The sequence below is a fragment of the Hyla sarda genome, chromosome 3, assembly GCF_029499605.1.
Source record: "Hyla sarda isolate aHylSar1 chromosome 3, aHylSar1.hap1, whole genome shotgun sequence".
NCBI lineage: Eukaryota > Metazoa > Chordata > Amphibia > Anura > Hylidae > Hyla > Hyla sarda.
In genome coordinates this window covers 240,278,001-240,296,350 of record NC_079191.1, presented here as the reverse complement: position 1 = coordinate 240,296,350, position 18,350 = coordinate 240,278,001, and the positions used below count along the sequence as shown (strand labels likewise).

Genomic DNA, 18,350 nt, shown 5'->3' with positions numbered 1-18,350 from the left:
GCTTCTAAAGGGTTAATACCGCACATCGCCACGATCGGCGATGTGTGGTATTAGCCGCGGGTCCCGGCCGTTGATGAGCGCCGGGACCGACACGATATGATGCAGGATCGCGGCGCGATCCCGCTTCATATCGCGGGAGTCGGCGCAGGACGTAAATATACGTCCTGCGTCGTTAAGGGGTTAAAAGGATTCTGACTGCCAATCAATATATATTAATGTCGCGGCGGTGGTGGTCGCCGTCCAGTGCTACGCCATTTTATGCTAGGGACGTTAGGGACCCACTCTAAATAGGTGGCCTTGATGTGGCGAGTGGGCTTGTACTTTTTGATCAAAAATGTATACTAACAACCTGTTAGTTTTTGATATTATGCTGAGAAGCAATCAGATCATTATACAAGATTGTAGATGTGCACCATGTCAGTTTTCTACCCGAATTCACAATATATATTAATACTTATATATTTATATGCCATTTCTAATGCTGAAAAAAGATATATACTATTTGCTTGCAACTAAGATGAAGACCTTGGAATGACGCCAGGAGGCCCAAGATGAGACGTCAGAAGAAAAAAAAACTTTTGAAGAAGATACACATTGTATGGAAGGACAAAGATCTGTGTTTTTCCAGTTTCAGAGTAAAAGAGCCGCATAACTGAACTTTGGCCAAGAAATAAATAAATGCTTAAATATGCTAATATATACAAAGATAAAGCTCAAATAACCAATCCAAATGTAACATGATGATTTTGATGTCATAACTTAACCTCCCTTTTTGTCAAATGTAAAAACAATGTACTTCTGTGTAATAAACAGAACTCCTTGGGGCAGCTCCTCAGCCAGTATGCTGAGAAGGAGATATTATACCAACATTCTGTCTGGTGTGTATTCCTTGTGCCGGCACTCAGCAGTATACAGCAGCAGTCACGCACATTTTAAGGCCTTATCCGCACCCATCCTTGACAGTCTCATCTTCATCATCCTGATAGGTGACAGCAGATTTTTGTCAAGAATGTCTGTGAATTTGCCTATTCATCTATCCTCTAATTATTTGAAGTTTGCCAGTACCAATTACTGAAAAGCAGCCCCTCACCATGATGTTTCCCACTCAAAACTTTACTGTTGATATAGTGTTTTTAGGGTGATGTGCAGTGTAATTTCTTCTCTAAACATGGTTTATATTATGGCATTCAAACAGCTCAATTTTGTTCTCATCTGATCACACTATATTCCTCCTTTATTTCACTGGCTTTTCTACATGTTGTGCAGCAAACTTTAAGGGAGCTTCAACATCCTTTTTTTTCAGCAATGGAGTCTTGCATGATGAGCATGCATGCAAGCCATGGTGGCGGAATGCATTACTTACTGTTTTCTTTGAGACAACAGAACCTGCTAGTTCCAGGTCTTTTTGAAGCTCTCAACAAGTGGTCCTTGGCTCTTGGACAATTCTTACTATTCTTGTCACTCCTTAGAAATATGGCGGAGAGCACCTGGTCGAGACAAATTTATTGTGAAATGAATGCCTTTCCACTTCCGTAGTATGGCCTCAACAGTGCTCACTGGAACATTCAGTAGCCTAGAAATGCACCTTGAACTGACGCCATTGTTTGTTTTTCAACAAAAAGGTCATTAGACAGCTCTTTGCTTTTACTCATCATGAGATGTGTCTTGGCAATTGACCTGGGACTGAACCAGCTGATATTAATTTGTACTGACAAGGGGCTGTATTGCTTTTTATTAACGGATTTCCGCAATTTTTTTTTTTTTTTTTGCTTTCATGCCTTTTTGCACCTCCCATCATTTGTTCAATACTTTTTCCTGTGGCTTTTCACATTATTACACATAACTTAATTTCTATGCTTATTTGATTTGGCTTCTTTGTATATATGGATTATTTGGGTGAGAAAAAAATCGTAACATGTTCAATACTTTCACCTGTTGTATGTAAGTGATTACCATATTAGAGTCAAAGGATAAATTTATTGAGTAAAACTGTACAATTGCAAAAAGGATCTAATACCATGTAGGGCCGCTATATTAGATATGATGACATGGAGACATACAGGTTTCATATGTCATCCTGCAGCATATTTGCCTACAGATGTTGCATCTGGGCCTGTAAAGCCTGCACACTTGTAGGTTGCTGAAGCTCTGTTTAATGGGCAGACCAAGTGTAGCAATCTATCGCAGACATTCCTGATAAACCCTTGCTGTGTGTGGGCGAGCATTATTCTGCTGGAAATAATGCCATTTGGAAGCCCTGCCATGAGAGGGAATGAATGTGACCGCAGGATGTCCTACACATTTCACTAAGCTGTTAGTGTCCTTTGTATCACTACTAGGGGTGACAAACTTGTATGCAATGGCTCTTCATGGATCAGCACAGCAGCAGTTGGGGCAGTGTGCGCTCTATTACAAAGGCAGGATTAAAGTTTTCACCATGAGGTCTCTTTACTCAAACCTGACATCTACATTGGATCTCAAGCAGAGCCTGGGCTAATCAGTAAAGATGATATGGTTCTACTTCACAGATATCAAGGTTTCTTATTCACATAACCAATGCAAACAAAGTAGATGGTCACTGGCTGTCAATGACAGGAAACGGAATGAATGCAGTGACACCAAATTTTCTAAGTCTTGCACTAGCTAAAAATCACTCAGGATAACCTATAGCTCTTAAACGGTCGAACATCATGTTCGATTTTCATGATAAAACCACACTTTAGAAGAGCAGTTCTACCTGGCTGTCTTTAACTCTCCTACTGGTACACTGTTATGTCAAGGGTGACACGAGTTAGCTCTCAATACAGTATTCCTTGCTATTGGGTTCCTATCTGTGTGTGGTTCCATTTGCCTCTCACCAACATACCTTTCGTAACAAGCAGTTAACCAAAGGTCAAGAAATGAGATCTGAACATCTTTCCACTCCTGGGTAAATTTCAGATTGACAGTTATTAATATACCCTATAAAAGACTCCGCAGAAAGATTAGACAGGTCTAATTTGTTTTTTTTGCGGACTCCAGAATCGTAATTTTCCGCAGTAGAAACAACTGCTGCAGAAATTCTGCAGTGTGCACAACGCAGCAGAATCTCATTGATATCGATAGGACTCTGCTGTTGCGGAATCTCTGTGTGGAATTCCGCATTAGAATTCTGCATGGAAATTCTGCAAATTCCATTGTGTAAACATACCCTTAACCCCTTAACAACCACAGAATTACAGTGGGGATCAAAAGTTTGGGCACCCCAGGTAAAAAATTGTATTAATGTGCATAAAGAAGCCAAGGAAAGACAGAAAAATCTCCAAAAGGCATCAAATTACAGATTAGACATTCTTATAATATGTCAACAAAAGTTAGATTTTATTTTCATCATTTACACTTTCAAAATAACAAACAAAAAAATGGAGTCTGCAAAAGTTTGCGCACCCTGCAGAGTTAATATCTTGTACTGCCCCCTTTGGCAAGTATCACAGCTTGTAAACGCTTTTTGTAGCCAGCCAAGAGTCTTTCAATTCTTGTTTGAGGTATTTTTGCCCATTCTTCCTTACAAAAGTCTTCCAGTTCTTTGAGATTTCTGGGCTGTCTGTCACGCACTGCTCTTTTAAAGGAGTTATCCAGGAAAAAGCTTATATATATATATATATATATATATATATATATATATATATATATATATATATATCAACTGGCTCCAGAAAGTTAAACAGATTTGTAAATTACTTCTATTAAAAAATCTTAATCCTTTCAGTACTTATGAGCTTCTGAAGTTAAGGTTGTTCTTTTCTGTCTAAATCCTCTCTGATGACACCTGTCTCGGGAAACACCCAGTTTAGATGCAAATCCCCATAGCAAACCTCTTCTAAACTGGGTGTTTCCCGAGACAGGTGTTTTCAGAGAGCACTTAGACAGAAAAGAACAACCTAAACTTCAGAAGTACTGAAAGGATTAAGATTTTTTAATAGAAGTCATTTACAAATCTGTTTAACTTTCTAGCACAAGTTGATATAAAAAAAGTTTTCCACCGGAGTACCCGTTTAAGGTTAAAATGGGAAGGGTCCTTAAGGGGTTAAAGGCAATATAGTTATGTGAAAGCTCATAGGAGAGCTATGAGAACTTCTAAAATGAACTCTTGCAACTCAGGACTGTAAATGGATAATTGTTTCAAATATTTAAAACAGCATGAATAGACATAGTATGGGGAGTAGAATAGTACAAGGACTCACAAGAAAGCCAGGAATATGATTCCATTTAAGCAAACTTATTCATGATAGAGGAAAGATGCTTTGTGTCTTATATATGTTATACACACCAATTCTGGTATACATTTTAAGTACTTGTAAAAAAGGTGAAGTTTTATAAAGGGGGTTCAAAACATGATCTACTTGGGATTTTCTTTCTTTTTATTTTTGTAAAGGAATATCTAGCAATACACTACCCAAAAGTTGCCTCTGAGAGACTAGGTTTCCACACAAGTTTTTTCTGGAGTTTTTTGGAAAACTGCTACTACAGTTTTTGAATCAAAGCCAAAAAGGAATAGGAAATATAAAGGAAGGACTTAAACTTCTCCTTCCTACTGGATACACTTCTGACTTTGGCTTAGAATCTGCAGTGTCAGTTTACCAAAAAAAAAATGCCAGAAAAAAACTTTGTGAAAACCTAATCGGAGCCTTATGTATTGGGCAGCACGGGACGCACCTTTATGCCCCCTTGGGGTAAGACCCAGTGTGTCATCAAACTAAACCTGTAATCCTTTACATATCTGCCAGAGACATAATTCATGCCAAGTTTTGCCAATCCAACATTTCTGTCTGAATACATTTATTTTTTGTTATGGACTTTTATATTGCTGGTTTATATTTATGACACCCCTTGTTGTCTTTTAATTCACTTTTAGAGCATCCACCTAGTATTTGTTCCTGCACAGTAATGTGAAACACTCGACTGCCAATACAGTTCAGTGGGGATCAAAAGTTTGGGCACCCCAAGTGAAATTTTGTATTAATGTGCATAAAGAAACCACGGAAAGATGGAAAAATCTCCAAAAGGCATCAAATTACAGATTAGACATAATATGTCAACAAAAGTTAGATTTTATTTCCATCATTTACACTTTCAAAATAAAAGAAAACAAAAATATGGCATGCACTGCCCCCTTTGCAAAGCTGAGACCTACCAGTGTCATGGATTGTTCTCAATCATCATCTGGGAAGACCAGGTGATGTCAATCTCAAAGGTTTTAAATGCCAAGACTCATCTGACCTTGCCCCAACAATCAGCACCATGGTTTCTTCTAAGCAGTTGTCTAGAAATCTGAAACTGAAAATAGTTGACGCTCACAAAGCTGGAGAAGGCTATAAGAAGATAGCAAAACGTTTTCAGATGTCAATATCCTTTGTTTGGAATGTAATTAAGGAACAGGGGAAGTTAAAGCAAGATCTGGAAGACCAAGAAAATATCAGACAGAACAGCTCACATGATTGTGAGAAAAACAATTCAAAACCCACGTTTGACTGCACAATCCCTCCAGAAAGATCTGGCAGACACTGGAGTTGTGGTACACTATTCCACTATAAAGAGATACTTGTACAAATATGGTCTTCATGGAAGAGTCATCAGAAGAATAACTCTTCTACATCCTCACCACAAAAATCAGTGTTTGAACTTTGCAAATGAACATATAGACAAAGCCTGATGCATTTTGGAAACAAGTTCTGTGGACCGATGAGGTTAAAATTTAACTTTTTGTCCGGAATGAGCAAAAATAAGTTTGTTGATGAAGGGGAACAGAATTTAATGAAAAGAACCTCTGTCCAACTGTTAAGCATGGGGGTGGATCAGTCATGCTTTGGGGTTGTATTGCAGCCAGTGGCACAGGGAACATCTCACGAGTAGAAGGAAAAATGGATCCAATAAAATGTCAGCAAATTTTGGATGCTAACTTGATGCCATCTGTGAAAAAACTTAAGTTAAAGAGAGGATGGCTTCTACAAATGGATAATGATCCTAAACACACCTCAAAATCCACTGGAGATTACACCAAGAGGCGTAAACTGAAGGTTTTGTCATGGCCTTCACAATCTCCAATCACCTCAACATAATTGAAAATCTATGGATAGACCTAAAAAGAGCAGTGGGTGACAAAGAGCCCAGAAATATCAAAGAACTGGAAGACTTTTGTAAGGAAGAATGGGCAAAGATACCTCCAACAAGAATTGAAAGACTCTTGGCTGGCTACAAAAAGCGTTTACAAGCTGTGATACTTGCCAAAGGGGGCAGTACAAGATATTAACTCTGCAGGGTGCCCAAACTTTTGCAGACGCCATATTTTTGTTTTCTGTTATTTTGAAAGTGTAAATGATGGAAATAAAATCTAACTTTTGTTGACATATTATAAGAATGTCTAATCAGTAATTTCATGCCTTCTGGAGATTTTTCCATCTTTCCTTAGCTTCTTTATGCACATTACAAATTTTTACCTGGGGTGCCCAAACTTTTGATCCCCACTGTATATGAATAAATCTGGGCAGGGGGACATAGCTCCTGAGCATGTTTGACCACAGCACTTAGACATTAGGTGGGCATTCAAATTAGAAATCAAAAGAAGAACAGGGGAGCCATAACAAGTATGTAACAGCAAGATCTAGGCAAAGAAGCAATTTTTTTAAATGCTTGTAGTTATAAAAATGGTGTGATACATTTTAAGTTATTCATGGTCTTTTTAATATGATATGTATTTATGTGGTTATCTGAGGGATAAATATTTGTTTAATAAATAATTTTTAAATGGGTCAGGTTTAAATGGGCACTGTCACCAACTTTATTTTTTGATATGTTGTAGTACTTATGTACTTCAACATATCTCTAATATACTTTTATTATTTTTTTTCATTAAAAAGGTTTAATTTACATTTAAAAACTGGCTACTGAAAAAGGACTGATTTTGGAGTGGCAATCCGTCCTTTTTCAGTTAGGCTGCACTCGCTCCCTGCCTGTCAATCAGACAGGCGGGAGCGAGTGCATTGGCTCCCTGGCCACTGGCTGGGAGGCCACTCCTCCCGCACATCCTCCCGCACATGCACGCCCGCTGCCGGACTCTGCAGTAACTGCAAGTGTAATGAGGGAACAAGGTATGCGGGGCGGAGGGAACGGGCTAGTGCCATAGCGGGGGGGAATAACGGGCTAGCAAAAAAAAAAAAAAATAGGATGGTGGGAGCTACCCTTTAATTCCCAGTCCTCCTCCACCGATGCCATTCTTTTGCTCTCCGTGTCTCCTATTCTCCACTGCCTGGTCCTGTCTTGACGCACAAGTCATTCTGAAGTAGTTGCATTTACTTGGCTTAGCCAGTTATTGGCAGGGCAGACATTTTTGGCAATCTTTTGTGTGTCGAGACAGGAGACCAAAAAGTGAAGGCCCATAAGGTATTGAAGGGTAAGTAGCACCTATTTATTTTATAAGCAAGCCTGACTGCAAGAAAATAAAAATTATAGACAATCTTGTTGAATAACCGTAAAGTACATAATAAATATAACATTTGACTTTTTCAGAAAAGATGAAAAAGAATATGCACTGAAGCAAATTGAAGGTACAGGGATATCCATGTCAGCCTGTAGAGAGATTGCAGTAAGTGTTAATAAATTGTAATTTTTTTGTATATTACTAATGTTATATTTGTCCATTACCATATGCTACATAAGCACACACCTTCAGTTATACAGTTCATATAATGCATTTCTACTCTGTAAAATGCAGATTTCGAACATATAAATGCACTGGAGAAAAAAGCAGCCATAGCTTACTACACTAATAACTATATATTACTGTCCAAGCTTTGTTATGATAATTGTAAAAAAAAACTAGGGCTGCAGCTAATGATTATTTTAATAATCGATTAGTTATCGATTAATCGCAAAAAAACGTAAAAATGACAAAATAAGGGGTTCAGCTGATTCTACTTGAAGAATTATGTACAATGGCCATATTAAAAGTATTCTAGCATGTGATGTGACCAAACAACAGCAATTATTATTATTATTTTTTTTAAGTTTGCGCCGGTTGCTATACAGGGTCGTTATTAATGATCCTGTACAGAAACCAGCGTAAATTTGATACTGCTGCATGGGTTACTGTCTGAATTATTAAACTAAAATGTTAACGATTTACTAACATTTAATTTTAATAGTTCAGACAATAAGCAATGCGGCAGTATCAGATATGTAAAAAAAAAAAAATATATATATATATATTTTTTTTACGATTTTTTTGTATAGCAGTAGGAAAAGGTGGAGCTAATTTTTATTGGGGTGCGGTTTATTTACATTTAATTTGTTTTTATTTTACACTTTTTTCTATAGCACTCCTATACACATGGGGGTATTTGCAGACTGCAGAGCATTGCACCCAACCCATGTCTGTAGTACAGACACTAGGATGCAATGCTCTGCACCCCCCATGTGTATAGCAGTGTATATGTACTACATACACACTGGCTCTCATTTACTAAAGTCCAACCGACTCTTTTTCTCGATTATTGCGCCTACATTTTGGTCGCAACGTCTGTGCAACTAATTTTGCGACCAAATTTTAGTCGCACAACCGACATTTTAGAAAACACTTGGAGTGTTTTTTTTTCACTCTGAAATTGGCGTGTTTTATGCAAAAATGGGCATTTTACCGACAAAAAATACACGGAGTACTTCCAAAATCACTCGAGAAAATGTGTGAGTTTGCCTCACACAATAATTGACAGCCAAGAGGCAGAGTGAAATTCCAAAAATGGAGTGATTTGTAACAAGGGGCTGTTTACCATTGTGTTTTGTGTGACAGTAACTTGGTTTATAATCGGAAAACATTTTGTACAGTTAAACACTTTTATGAATAAAGTATTTAATGTTTGGGTGATAATTTTTTTTTTTTTTTTTTTTTTAAACATTATAACACCTGAATAATTTTTATTAATTAAACTGTTTATCAACAAACTAGTCCAAAACCTTTTGCCTGACACAAATATATTTTTATTTATAAATGGTCTTTAAGGTCCAAAAAAAGTTTGTTTTATGTGTTTGGAGTTTGTGCGACACAAAAAAAACGTGCCACAGAAAAATAACCGACATGTGCGACAGATTAGTAAATAAGCCTGGGAAAAAAATGGAGTGATATAGAAAACACACCACAATAAACACTCCACTTTTAGTAAATGAGGGCCACTGTTTTACCCATGTGGGTATGGGCAGAGCATTGAACCCTTGTGTCTGTACTACAGACACAAGGGTGGAATTCTCTGCACAAACCCCCACGGGTAAAGCGGTGTGCACTGCTTACCAATATACACTTAGGGGTATATGCAGAGCGTTGCACCCTTGTGTCTGTAGTACAGACACTAGGATGCAATGCTCTGCAGATACTACCATGTGTATAGCAGTGTGCATGTAGTACACACTTACATTACTATACACATGGGGGTATGTGCAGAGCATTGCATCCTAGTGTCTGTAGATGACACTAGGGTGCAATTCTCTGCAGATACCCCCCATGTGTAGCAGCCATTGGTAGCAGCCCCTCCAGTAGACGGCAGCGCCCACCCTTGTAGACAGCACTCACCTGCGGCTGTCCTCTGCCCCGTTCTCCCGTCCGCATCATGTCGTCCTATGGAGGAGCATGTGACATACACGTCACTCTGCTTCCTCGGTAGCGTTACGCTGGGCGCGGTGGAGGAGGTGGAGTGACATGTGTGTCACATGCTACTCCATGGGACGGGATGCGGACGGGAGAACGGTAGAAGCAGGTATCTGTTTTGGTATCTGGGACACTGAACAAGTGCCCGATACCATGCAAATTGCTAGTATTGGCCCGATACTTCCATTCACTGCCGCCGCCGGACATTTCCCTGCAGCTGCTCTACTTCTAGCACAATTAGCGCAGGGGCGGGACATGTCTATTCTCTGCTGCTCATCTCCGTCGGGTACATGCAGCAGGGACATGTCGGGCGGCGGTGATGAATGAATGAAGCCTAGATGCGGGACATGTCAGCTTCATTCATTCACTGCCGCCGCAGACAACGAATCGGGCGATTATTCGATAATTGGATTCATCGACAACGAATTCTGTTATCGAATTTAATCGATTTTATCGATTAATCTTTGCAGCCCTAAAAAAAAACACAAAAAAACATAAAGTATATAGTGCTTTGTGTGGACAGACTTACCATTTCAAACAAAACTTTCTAAGAGGTAAACATTTATTATGTTAGATGACTTTCTTAAAACATTTTATAGGATTTTGTAAACAGCGGTAAATCTGCCGCTACAAGTGGACACGCAGAGCTACCCAGCCGCAGCAGGGAGCTTGCTCTTGTGCCTGCCATCGGTGGATCCGCAGGCTGAAATATACTGTGGATGCTCTCTGTGTGACCCTACTCTAAAGCAGTAATTCATGTAAAGAACTTCTAAAATAACAATGTAAAATTATTGGTCTGGTTATATATTCATTGTAATGTAAGGATTTCTCCCTGGGGATAGCTCTGGGATCGTCTTTGACACCACCACAGGACATGTTTCCACTTCAATCGGTAGGCAAACAACAGTACTTTATACAAGTCCGGCCCCTTGCCAGCTTTATTAGACAGGTTGCAGGATAAATAAAAACATAAGACAAGAACAAACAAAACCCTAGACCGTCTAGTCACTAACTAAACAATCCCGCATGCCCTGACTATCAACTTGTGGGCTTTTCCTGGCCAGTTAAACTTATGCCTCCTGCAACCTTCTACTCACTGTTCACACACAGCATTTGCAACCACTTGCTGTGTGTCTCGTCCACACTTCACTGTTGGGGCCACTCACAGCTCGGGCTGTGTGTTCCTCACCAGGACCACTGCCTCCCCCTACAGCCAGCTTGCTGTCTTCTGGGGAGAGCTCAGACTACACTGTCTGACTTCCTTTTAAACACACTTCCCCTTTCTGCTACCTCATTAACCCCTTAACGACGCAGGACGTATATTTACGTCCTGCGCCGGCTCCCGGCGCTCATCAACGGCTGGGACCCGCGGCTAATACCACACATCGCCGATCGCGGCGATGTGCGGTATTAACCCTTTAGAAGCGGCGGTCAAAGCTGACCGCCGCTTCTAAAGTGAAACTGAAAGTGACCCGGCTGCTCAGTCGGGCTGTTCGGGACCGCCGCGGTGAAATCGCGGCGTCCCGAACAGCTGACCGGACACCGGGAGGGCCCTTACCTGCCTCCTCGGTGTCCGATCGACGAATGACTGCTCCGTGCCTGAGATCCAGGCAGGAGCAGTCAAGCGCCGATAATGCTGATCACAGGCGTGTTAATACACGCCAGTGATCAGCATAGGAGATCAGTGTGTGCAGTGTTATAGGTCCCTATGGGACCTATAACACTGCAAAAAAATAAAAAATAAAAAGTGTTAATAAAGGTCATTTAACCCCTTCCCTAATAAAAGTTTGAATCACCCCCCTTTTCCCATAAAAAAAATAAGTGTAAAAAAAATAAAAAATAAACATATGTGGTATCGCCGCGTGCGTAAATGTCCGAACTATAAAAATATATCATTAATTAAACCGCACAGTCAATGGCGTACGCGCAAAAAATTCCAAAGTCCAAAAAAGCGTATTTTGGTCACTTTTTATACCATTAAAAAAATGAATAAAAAGTGATCAAAAAGTCCGATCAAAACAAAAATCATACCGATAAAAACTTCAGATCACGGCGCAAAAAATGAGTCCTCATACCGCCCTGTACATGGAAAAATAAAAAAGTTATAGGGGTCAGAAGATGACATTTTTGAACGTATAAATTTTCCTGCATGTAGTTATGATTTTTTCCAGAAGTGCGACAAAATCAAACCTATATAAGTAGGGTATCATTTTAACCGTATGGACCTACAGAATAAAGATAAGGTGTAATTTTTACCGAAATATGCGCTGCGTAGAAATGGAAGCCCCCAAAATTTACAAAATGGCGTTTTTTTCCCGATTTTGTCGCACAATGATTTTTTTTCCGTTTCGCCGTGCATTTTTGGGTAAAATGACTAATGTCACTGCAAAGTAGAATTGGCGACGCAAAAAATAAGCCATAATATGGATTTTTAGGTGTAAAATTGAAAGGGTTATGATTTTTAAAAGGTAAGGAGGGAAATACGAAAGTGCAAAAACGGAAAAACCCTGAGTCCTTAAGGGGTTAATTAGGTCACAGGTGGAGGTTTCTCCAGGATTAGCTAGGGAAATGCACCCTTCCCTTGCCACAAAGTCACACTGTTCTATAGAGCAGAAAAAAAAAGAAAAAAGGATAATAACAACTTTTCCAGCGTAACAGACCTATATACAATATTGTTTTATTTTGTAGACTCTGCTAACTTTTTGAAGTGTAGAGATTTGAATGTGTTCAGATATAATTGAAGTTTTAGTTATGGAGCTTATTATACAAAGTGATTCAGAAAGGATATTCAAAAGTAAAGGCATAGTTAGAATGACATCAGTAGTAAATGGCCCAGTGACTGAAAATCAAAGCAAAACTGGCTTAGTTGCTCATAGCAACCAATTACAGTACAGCTTCCATTTTTAACTGCCAAATTTTAAATACAGTGGTCCCTCAACATACAATGGTAATTTGTTCCAAATGAACCATCATTTGTTGAAACCATCGTATGTTGAGGGATCCGTGTAATGTTAAATATAGGAAGGTATACTCACCTGTCCCCGCCGCTGCCCTGGATGTCGCCGTCCATCGCTGTCGCCGCGTCCCCGTGGTGTCCCTACCGCTCCAGACTGTCTCCGCTACCCAGGATCGTCGTTCCTTATGGCCGTCATCACGTCGCTACGCACGCCACTCCTGTTGGATGACGGGACGGCGTGCGCGGTGACGTGATGACGATGATGGAGAGCGACTGTGATGCAGCGGAGCCCAAAAAGGACGGCAAGGAGCACCGGGGACAGGTAAGAGACCATCACCGAAGCATACGGGGCACAGTAAGCAGCTATCCGGCGGCAGCAGAAGCAGGCTGCGCTGCCGGATTGCCGGATTGCCGTTTATGCGATGGCCCCGACATACAAAAGCATTGTATGTTGATGTTGCCTTCAACATCCATCGCATGTTGAAATGATCTTATGTTGGGGCCATCGTATTTCGGGGGGTCACTGTATGTGAGATAAGATAGTAAAATGGCAAAGCAAGAAAATGCTTTGTGCGTCACATGGGGGGGGGGGGGTCGGGGGGGTCCACTGTTCTGGCACTATGGGTGCTTTGTAAACACACATGGCCTTCAATTTCGGACACATTCTCTCTCCAAAATCCCAGTGGCACTCCTCCTCTTCTGAGCATTGTAGTTTGCCAGCAGAGCACTTTATATCCACAAATGAGGTATGTTCTTACTTCCCTTGTGAAAATGAAAAATGTAGGGTAACACCAGCATTTTAGTGGAATTTTTTTTTTCTTATTTTCACATCCAAATTTTACAAAAATTTGTCAAACACCTGTGGGGTGTTAAGGCTCACTATACACCTTGTTACATTCCGTGAGGGGTGTAGTTTCCAAAATGTAGTCACATCTGGGTATTTATTGTTTTGCGTTTATGTTGGAACCGCTATAAAATCAGCCACCCCTGTGCAAATCACCAATTTAGACCTCAAATGTACATAGTGCGCTCGCACTCCTGAGCCTTGTTGTGTGTCCGCAGAGCATTTTACGCCCACATATGGGGTATTTCCATATTCAGGAGAAATTGCGTTACAAATTTTAGGGGTCTTTCTTTTTTCCTTTTACCGCTTGTGAAAATTAAAAGTATGGGGCAACACCAGCATGTTAGTGTAATTTTTTTTTTTTTACACTAACATGCTGGTGTAGACCCCCAACTTTACCTTTTCATAAGGAGTAAAAGGAGAAAAAGCCCCCCAAAATTTGTAACACTATTTCTCCCGAGTACATACCGTAGATACCCCATATGTGGCCCTAAACTGTTTCCTTGAAATACGACAGGGCTCCGAAGTGAGAGAGCACCATGCGCATTTGAGGCCTAGATTGGGGATTTGAATCCACCACAAAAATACCCCACAGCAGTGTTTCCCAAACAGGGTGTCTCCAGCTGTTGCAAAACTCCCAGCATGCCTGGACAGTCAGTGGCTGTCCGGCAATACTGGGAGTTGTTGTCTTTCAACAGCTGGAGGCTCAGTTTTGGAAACGGTGCCTTCCAAACCTTTTTTTTAAATTTATTTTTATTGGGGGGGGGGGGGGGGGCGGACTGTGTAGGGGTATGTGTATATGTAGTGTTTTACTTTTTATTTTGTGAAGTGTAGTGTAGTGTTTTTAGGATACATTCACACTGGTGGATTTACAGTCGGTCTCTCGCTGGGAGTTTGAGCTGTGGCAGAAAATTTACCGCATCTCAAATTTGCAGCAGAGAACTTGCTGTAAACCCACCCTTGTGAATGTACCCTGTACATTCACATGGGGGGGGGGGGACGGGACCTCCAGCTGTTGCAAAACTAGCACTCCCAGCATGCACTGACAGACCATGCATGCTGGGAGTTGTAGTTATGCAACAGCTGGAAGCACATTGGTTGCGAAACACTGAGCATTTGTTACTTAACTCAGTGTTTTGCAAACAGTGTGCCTCCAGCATGTACAGTCTCTTAGTGCATGCTGGGAGTTGTATTTTGGCAACAGCTAGAGGGACACTGGTTGAGAAAGACGTAGTTAGGTAACAAACTTGGTTTCACAACCAATGAGTCTCCAGCTGTTGCAAAACTGTAACAATAAGCATGCATTGACAGTAGAAGGGCATGCTGAGAGTTGTAGTTTTGCAACAGCTGGAGGCACACTGCTACCACTCCCTGCATGCCCTTTGGTAGTCTGTGCATGCTGGGAGTTGAAGTTATGCAACAGTGAATGCACACTTTTTCTTAGAAAAATTGTGCCTCCAGCTGTTGCAAAACTACAACCCCCACCATGCACAGACTACCAAAGGGCATGCAGGGAGTGGTAGTTGGAACGTGATCATGAGGCGGCACCCGTGCCACCTCACTCCTGCTGGTTATGGGTGAATGGGGCTGTCTCGGACAGCCCCATTCACCCTTTTTTCCGGGTCACCAGAGACCCGATTGACCCGGAATAGCGGAAAATCGCAGGTCTGAATTGACCGGTGATTTTCCGTGATCGCCGACATGGGGGAGGTCCCTGGGCGATATGCCGGGATGGCTGATATCAGCAGTCATCCCGTTCCGATCACAGTGTCCGGAGACGCGGTGATCCAGGAAAGCTGGGCCTTAAATGTACGGCGCTGTGCGCTAAGTACTCCTGAGCAGCGCCGTACATTTACGGCGCATGTCCTTAAGGGGTTAAAGAAATGGCTTATGCTACAAATTGCCTACATTTGTCAGATCTTAATCTATCAGTAGGAGGGTGCACCTCCATATTTCCATTTGTGTATTACCTGAATGAAACGTTGGATTGGCCGTACCAGAAACAAAGATTAACCAATGTGACACTGGCCTCCATGATTGCAAGATCAATCACCCTGCACCTTTTTTCTGTAGGGCTACATTAAGAATTCGGTGTGTCTGTCCCCCCAGCTTCAGGAACTTAAAACGACCAGTTGAAACAGGCAAGTCACTTGAGGAGATTTATCAAAACCTGTGCTAAGGAAAAGTTGAGCAGTTACCCATAGCAACCAATCGGATAGATTTGTTCATTTTTATTTTTTTATTTTTTTAAAGAACTCTGAAAAAAGAGTAGCAATTTGATTGGTTGCTATGGGCAACTTCTCCACTTTCTCTGCCAAATGCTGGCAAGCTTCTGGACAGAACCTGGCTACTGCCTAGACATCTGCCATGTCACCAATTGAAATTATCTTTAACATTTGTAGTGTATAGATGAAACTTTGATAGTGTGTTTTTATGTTTTTACATTTGTTCTGTGTTCTCTGGATTATGAATACCGAGGCTATAATTTTGCACCATCCTTTTTTAATCACCCTGTATAATACTCCATTGTGATAAAATCCTATTCTTGGCAGACAATCAGCATGCACAGAAAATACCTTGCATTACTTTCCTTGCAGGCAACATGAGAAAGCTTAGTTTAAGTGGGATACTTGATTCCCTGCTGAGAAGTTCTTTTGCTTCATATTTTTGTTAAAACTGTACTGCTACATAAAATATATTTACTTATTTTCACTCTTTTCATTGTTGCATTGTTTAGATAGTTTTACATTACATTTTTTATATAAAAAAATCAAATAAAATAATGGTTACGCTCTGATGCAATAACAGTAAGGCTAGATTCACACTGTGTAAAAAAATCTGAAAATACAAGGCAGATATTCTTTAGAAGTGCGCATTTTACATGTGGTTTTCAGAGGCATTTTTTCCTTTGCATGGGTTTTGTAAAGCATATTTTTACTACTTATTTTCATACATTCATGTATGTCTGAAGCACATTTCTCATCAATTAGGAGCATGTTAGTGCTCCCATTATTGAAAGAGCTTTATTGAGCATGTTAGTGCTCCCATTGGTTTCAGTGGAAGCATGTTACCCCTTTGAGCCCTTCTCAGACCTACCTGTGTCACCTATAGAGAGCCAGCCAGAAGTACAAATTCCATGGTCAATATATTGGCAGTTTGACATTTGCACAGACCAGTTATGTATCATTATTGCTAAATTATATCATGAACATGTTCCTAAACCTTCTGTTTTATGATTGCTTTAGGATTATTGCCTTGCTTATAAATGTTCCTGAGCAGAGGACTTCCCTATAGTATATTAGTTTTTATGTCTTGATGGGTTATGTTAAAAGAGGTTGCTTATATATATAACACTCTTAGCTATCCTATGTGTCAAATAAAAAATGAGTAAGGATATGTTCACACACACCAAGTAATTTGAGGCACCCATATTGCCATGCAGATTCTGCCTCAGATTTAAAGAGGTACTCCACTGCCCCAGCTGGGTGCGAGCTCCGGGGTTCGTGATTTCACACCATGCCCCCTCAATCAAAGTCTGTGGGAGGGGGGGGAGGGGTGATGACATCCAAACTCCCTCCCATAGACTTGCATTGAGGAGCATGGCTTGACATCACAAGGGGGCATGGCCGTGACATCACGACCCTCGAACCCAGCGTTCGGAACAAAATGTTCAGAACGCTGGGGCAGTGGAGTACCCCTTTTAAGTTCTGTTTCAAGAATTGTCAATTCTTGACAAGGATTCTGTGGAGAATTATGCCCGTGTACTTTAAAATTCTGCTTCATATCTACCTTTACAAGATGTCATAGATGAGAATGTATGTAGAGGAATTAAAGAGTATTTTTACTCATCCATGTGAGCGTACCCTAAGGGCCCTCTTAGAAAGGCTGACCCATGCCTGTATTGAGCACAGATATAGTAGATTAGAGTATGTTTAGACATCCTTTTACACTGCTCAGATCCTTTATGCGAAACTTCAATTTAAACAGAGCAATTTGGGGCCGAATAATGATAAATGTTGAGCCACACACAAGTAGTTTGTCTCATGCACTACTTGAAAGTCTCTGTACTTACTTTGATGTGGCGTTCCACTTGGTCACAAGTTCACTTGATAAACAAACGTTCCTTAAAACGTTCAGAAAGTTCAATTAGCCTGTGCATAAGGCCCTTAAGGGTTGTCTGTTTAAATCTGAAACCTCCTATGCAGGGTCCGGATCATCATTGGCGCTCATGGAGCGCCTGCTTCGGGCCCGCAGGGGCCCCCCGTCACATTTGGGACATCCCTGTGTCCAAAAAAATCTTTTCAGGACACAAGGATGTCCCCGCGGTTACCTCTCTGCGGCGCCCCCCCCCCCCCGCGTTAACTTTAAAAACGCAGGGGGCGCCGGGAGGTAGCGCATGCAGGGACGTCACTGACGTTCCTGCGTGCGCCCATAGGAGAAAAGCAGAGCAGAGCATCGACAAGGATGCGCGCACATGATAATTGACCATCGGCACGTCATCTTCAGTGTTCTGACCTCCTAGGCCATAGCAGTAGATCGTGACCCCGGTCCCTGGACCGGTGGTCAGAACGCTGAAGTGGGGCAGTAAACAGCCATACAGCCTCCAGCCTCCAGCCAGACACTGTATATGGCTGAAGGCTGTATGTCTGTGGGGGAACTGTACTGCACATAATGTGGGGGAACTATTCTGCACATAATGTGGGGAACTATACTGCACCTAATGTGGGGGACCTATTCTGCACCTAAGGTTTGGGAACTATACTGCTCCTAATGTGGGGGAACTGTACTGCACCTAATGTGGGGAAACTGTACTGCACCTAATGTGGGGAAACTGTACTGCACCTAATGTGGGGGAACTGTACTGCACCTTATGTGGG

The 18,350-nt window shown here is 41.2% G+C and overlaps 1 protein-coding gene across 7 annotated transcripts in view; it reads left to right on the top strand.

The window, feature by feature from the left end:
- Window positions 1-18,350, top strand: part of CDK19 (cyclin dependent kinase 19) — a 438,492-nt gene that overhangs the window by 92,654 nt on the left and 327,488 nt on the right. For all 7 annotated transcript variants that reach the window (XM_056566332.1, XM_056566331.1, XM_056566326.1 and 4 more), the window contains one exon: window positions 7,546-7,621. In XM_056566332.1, the coding sequence (XP_056422307.1) occupies window positions 7,546-7,621 (76 nt within the window). The remainder of the gene's footprint in view (window positions 1-7,545; window positions 7,622-18,350) is intronic.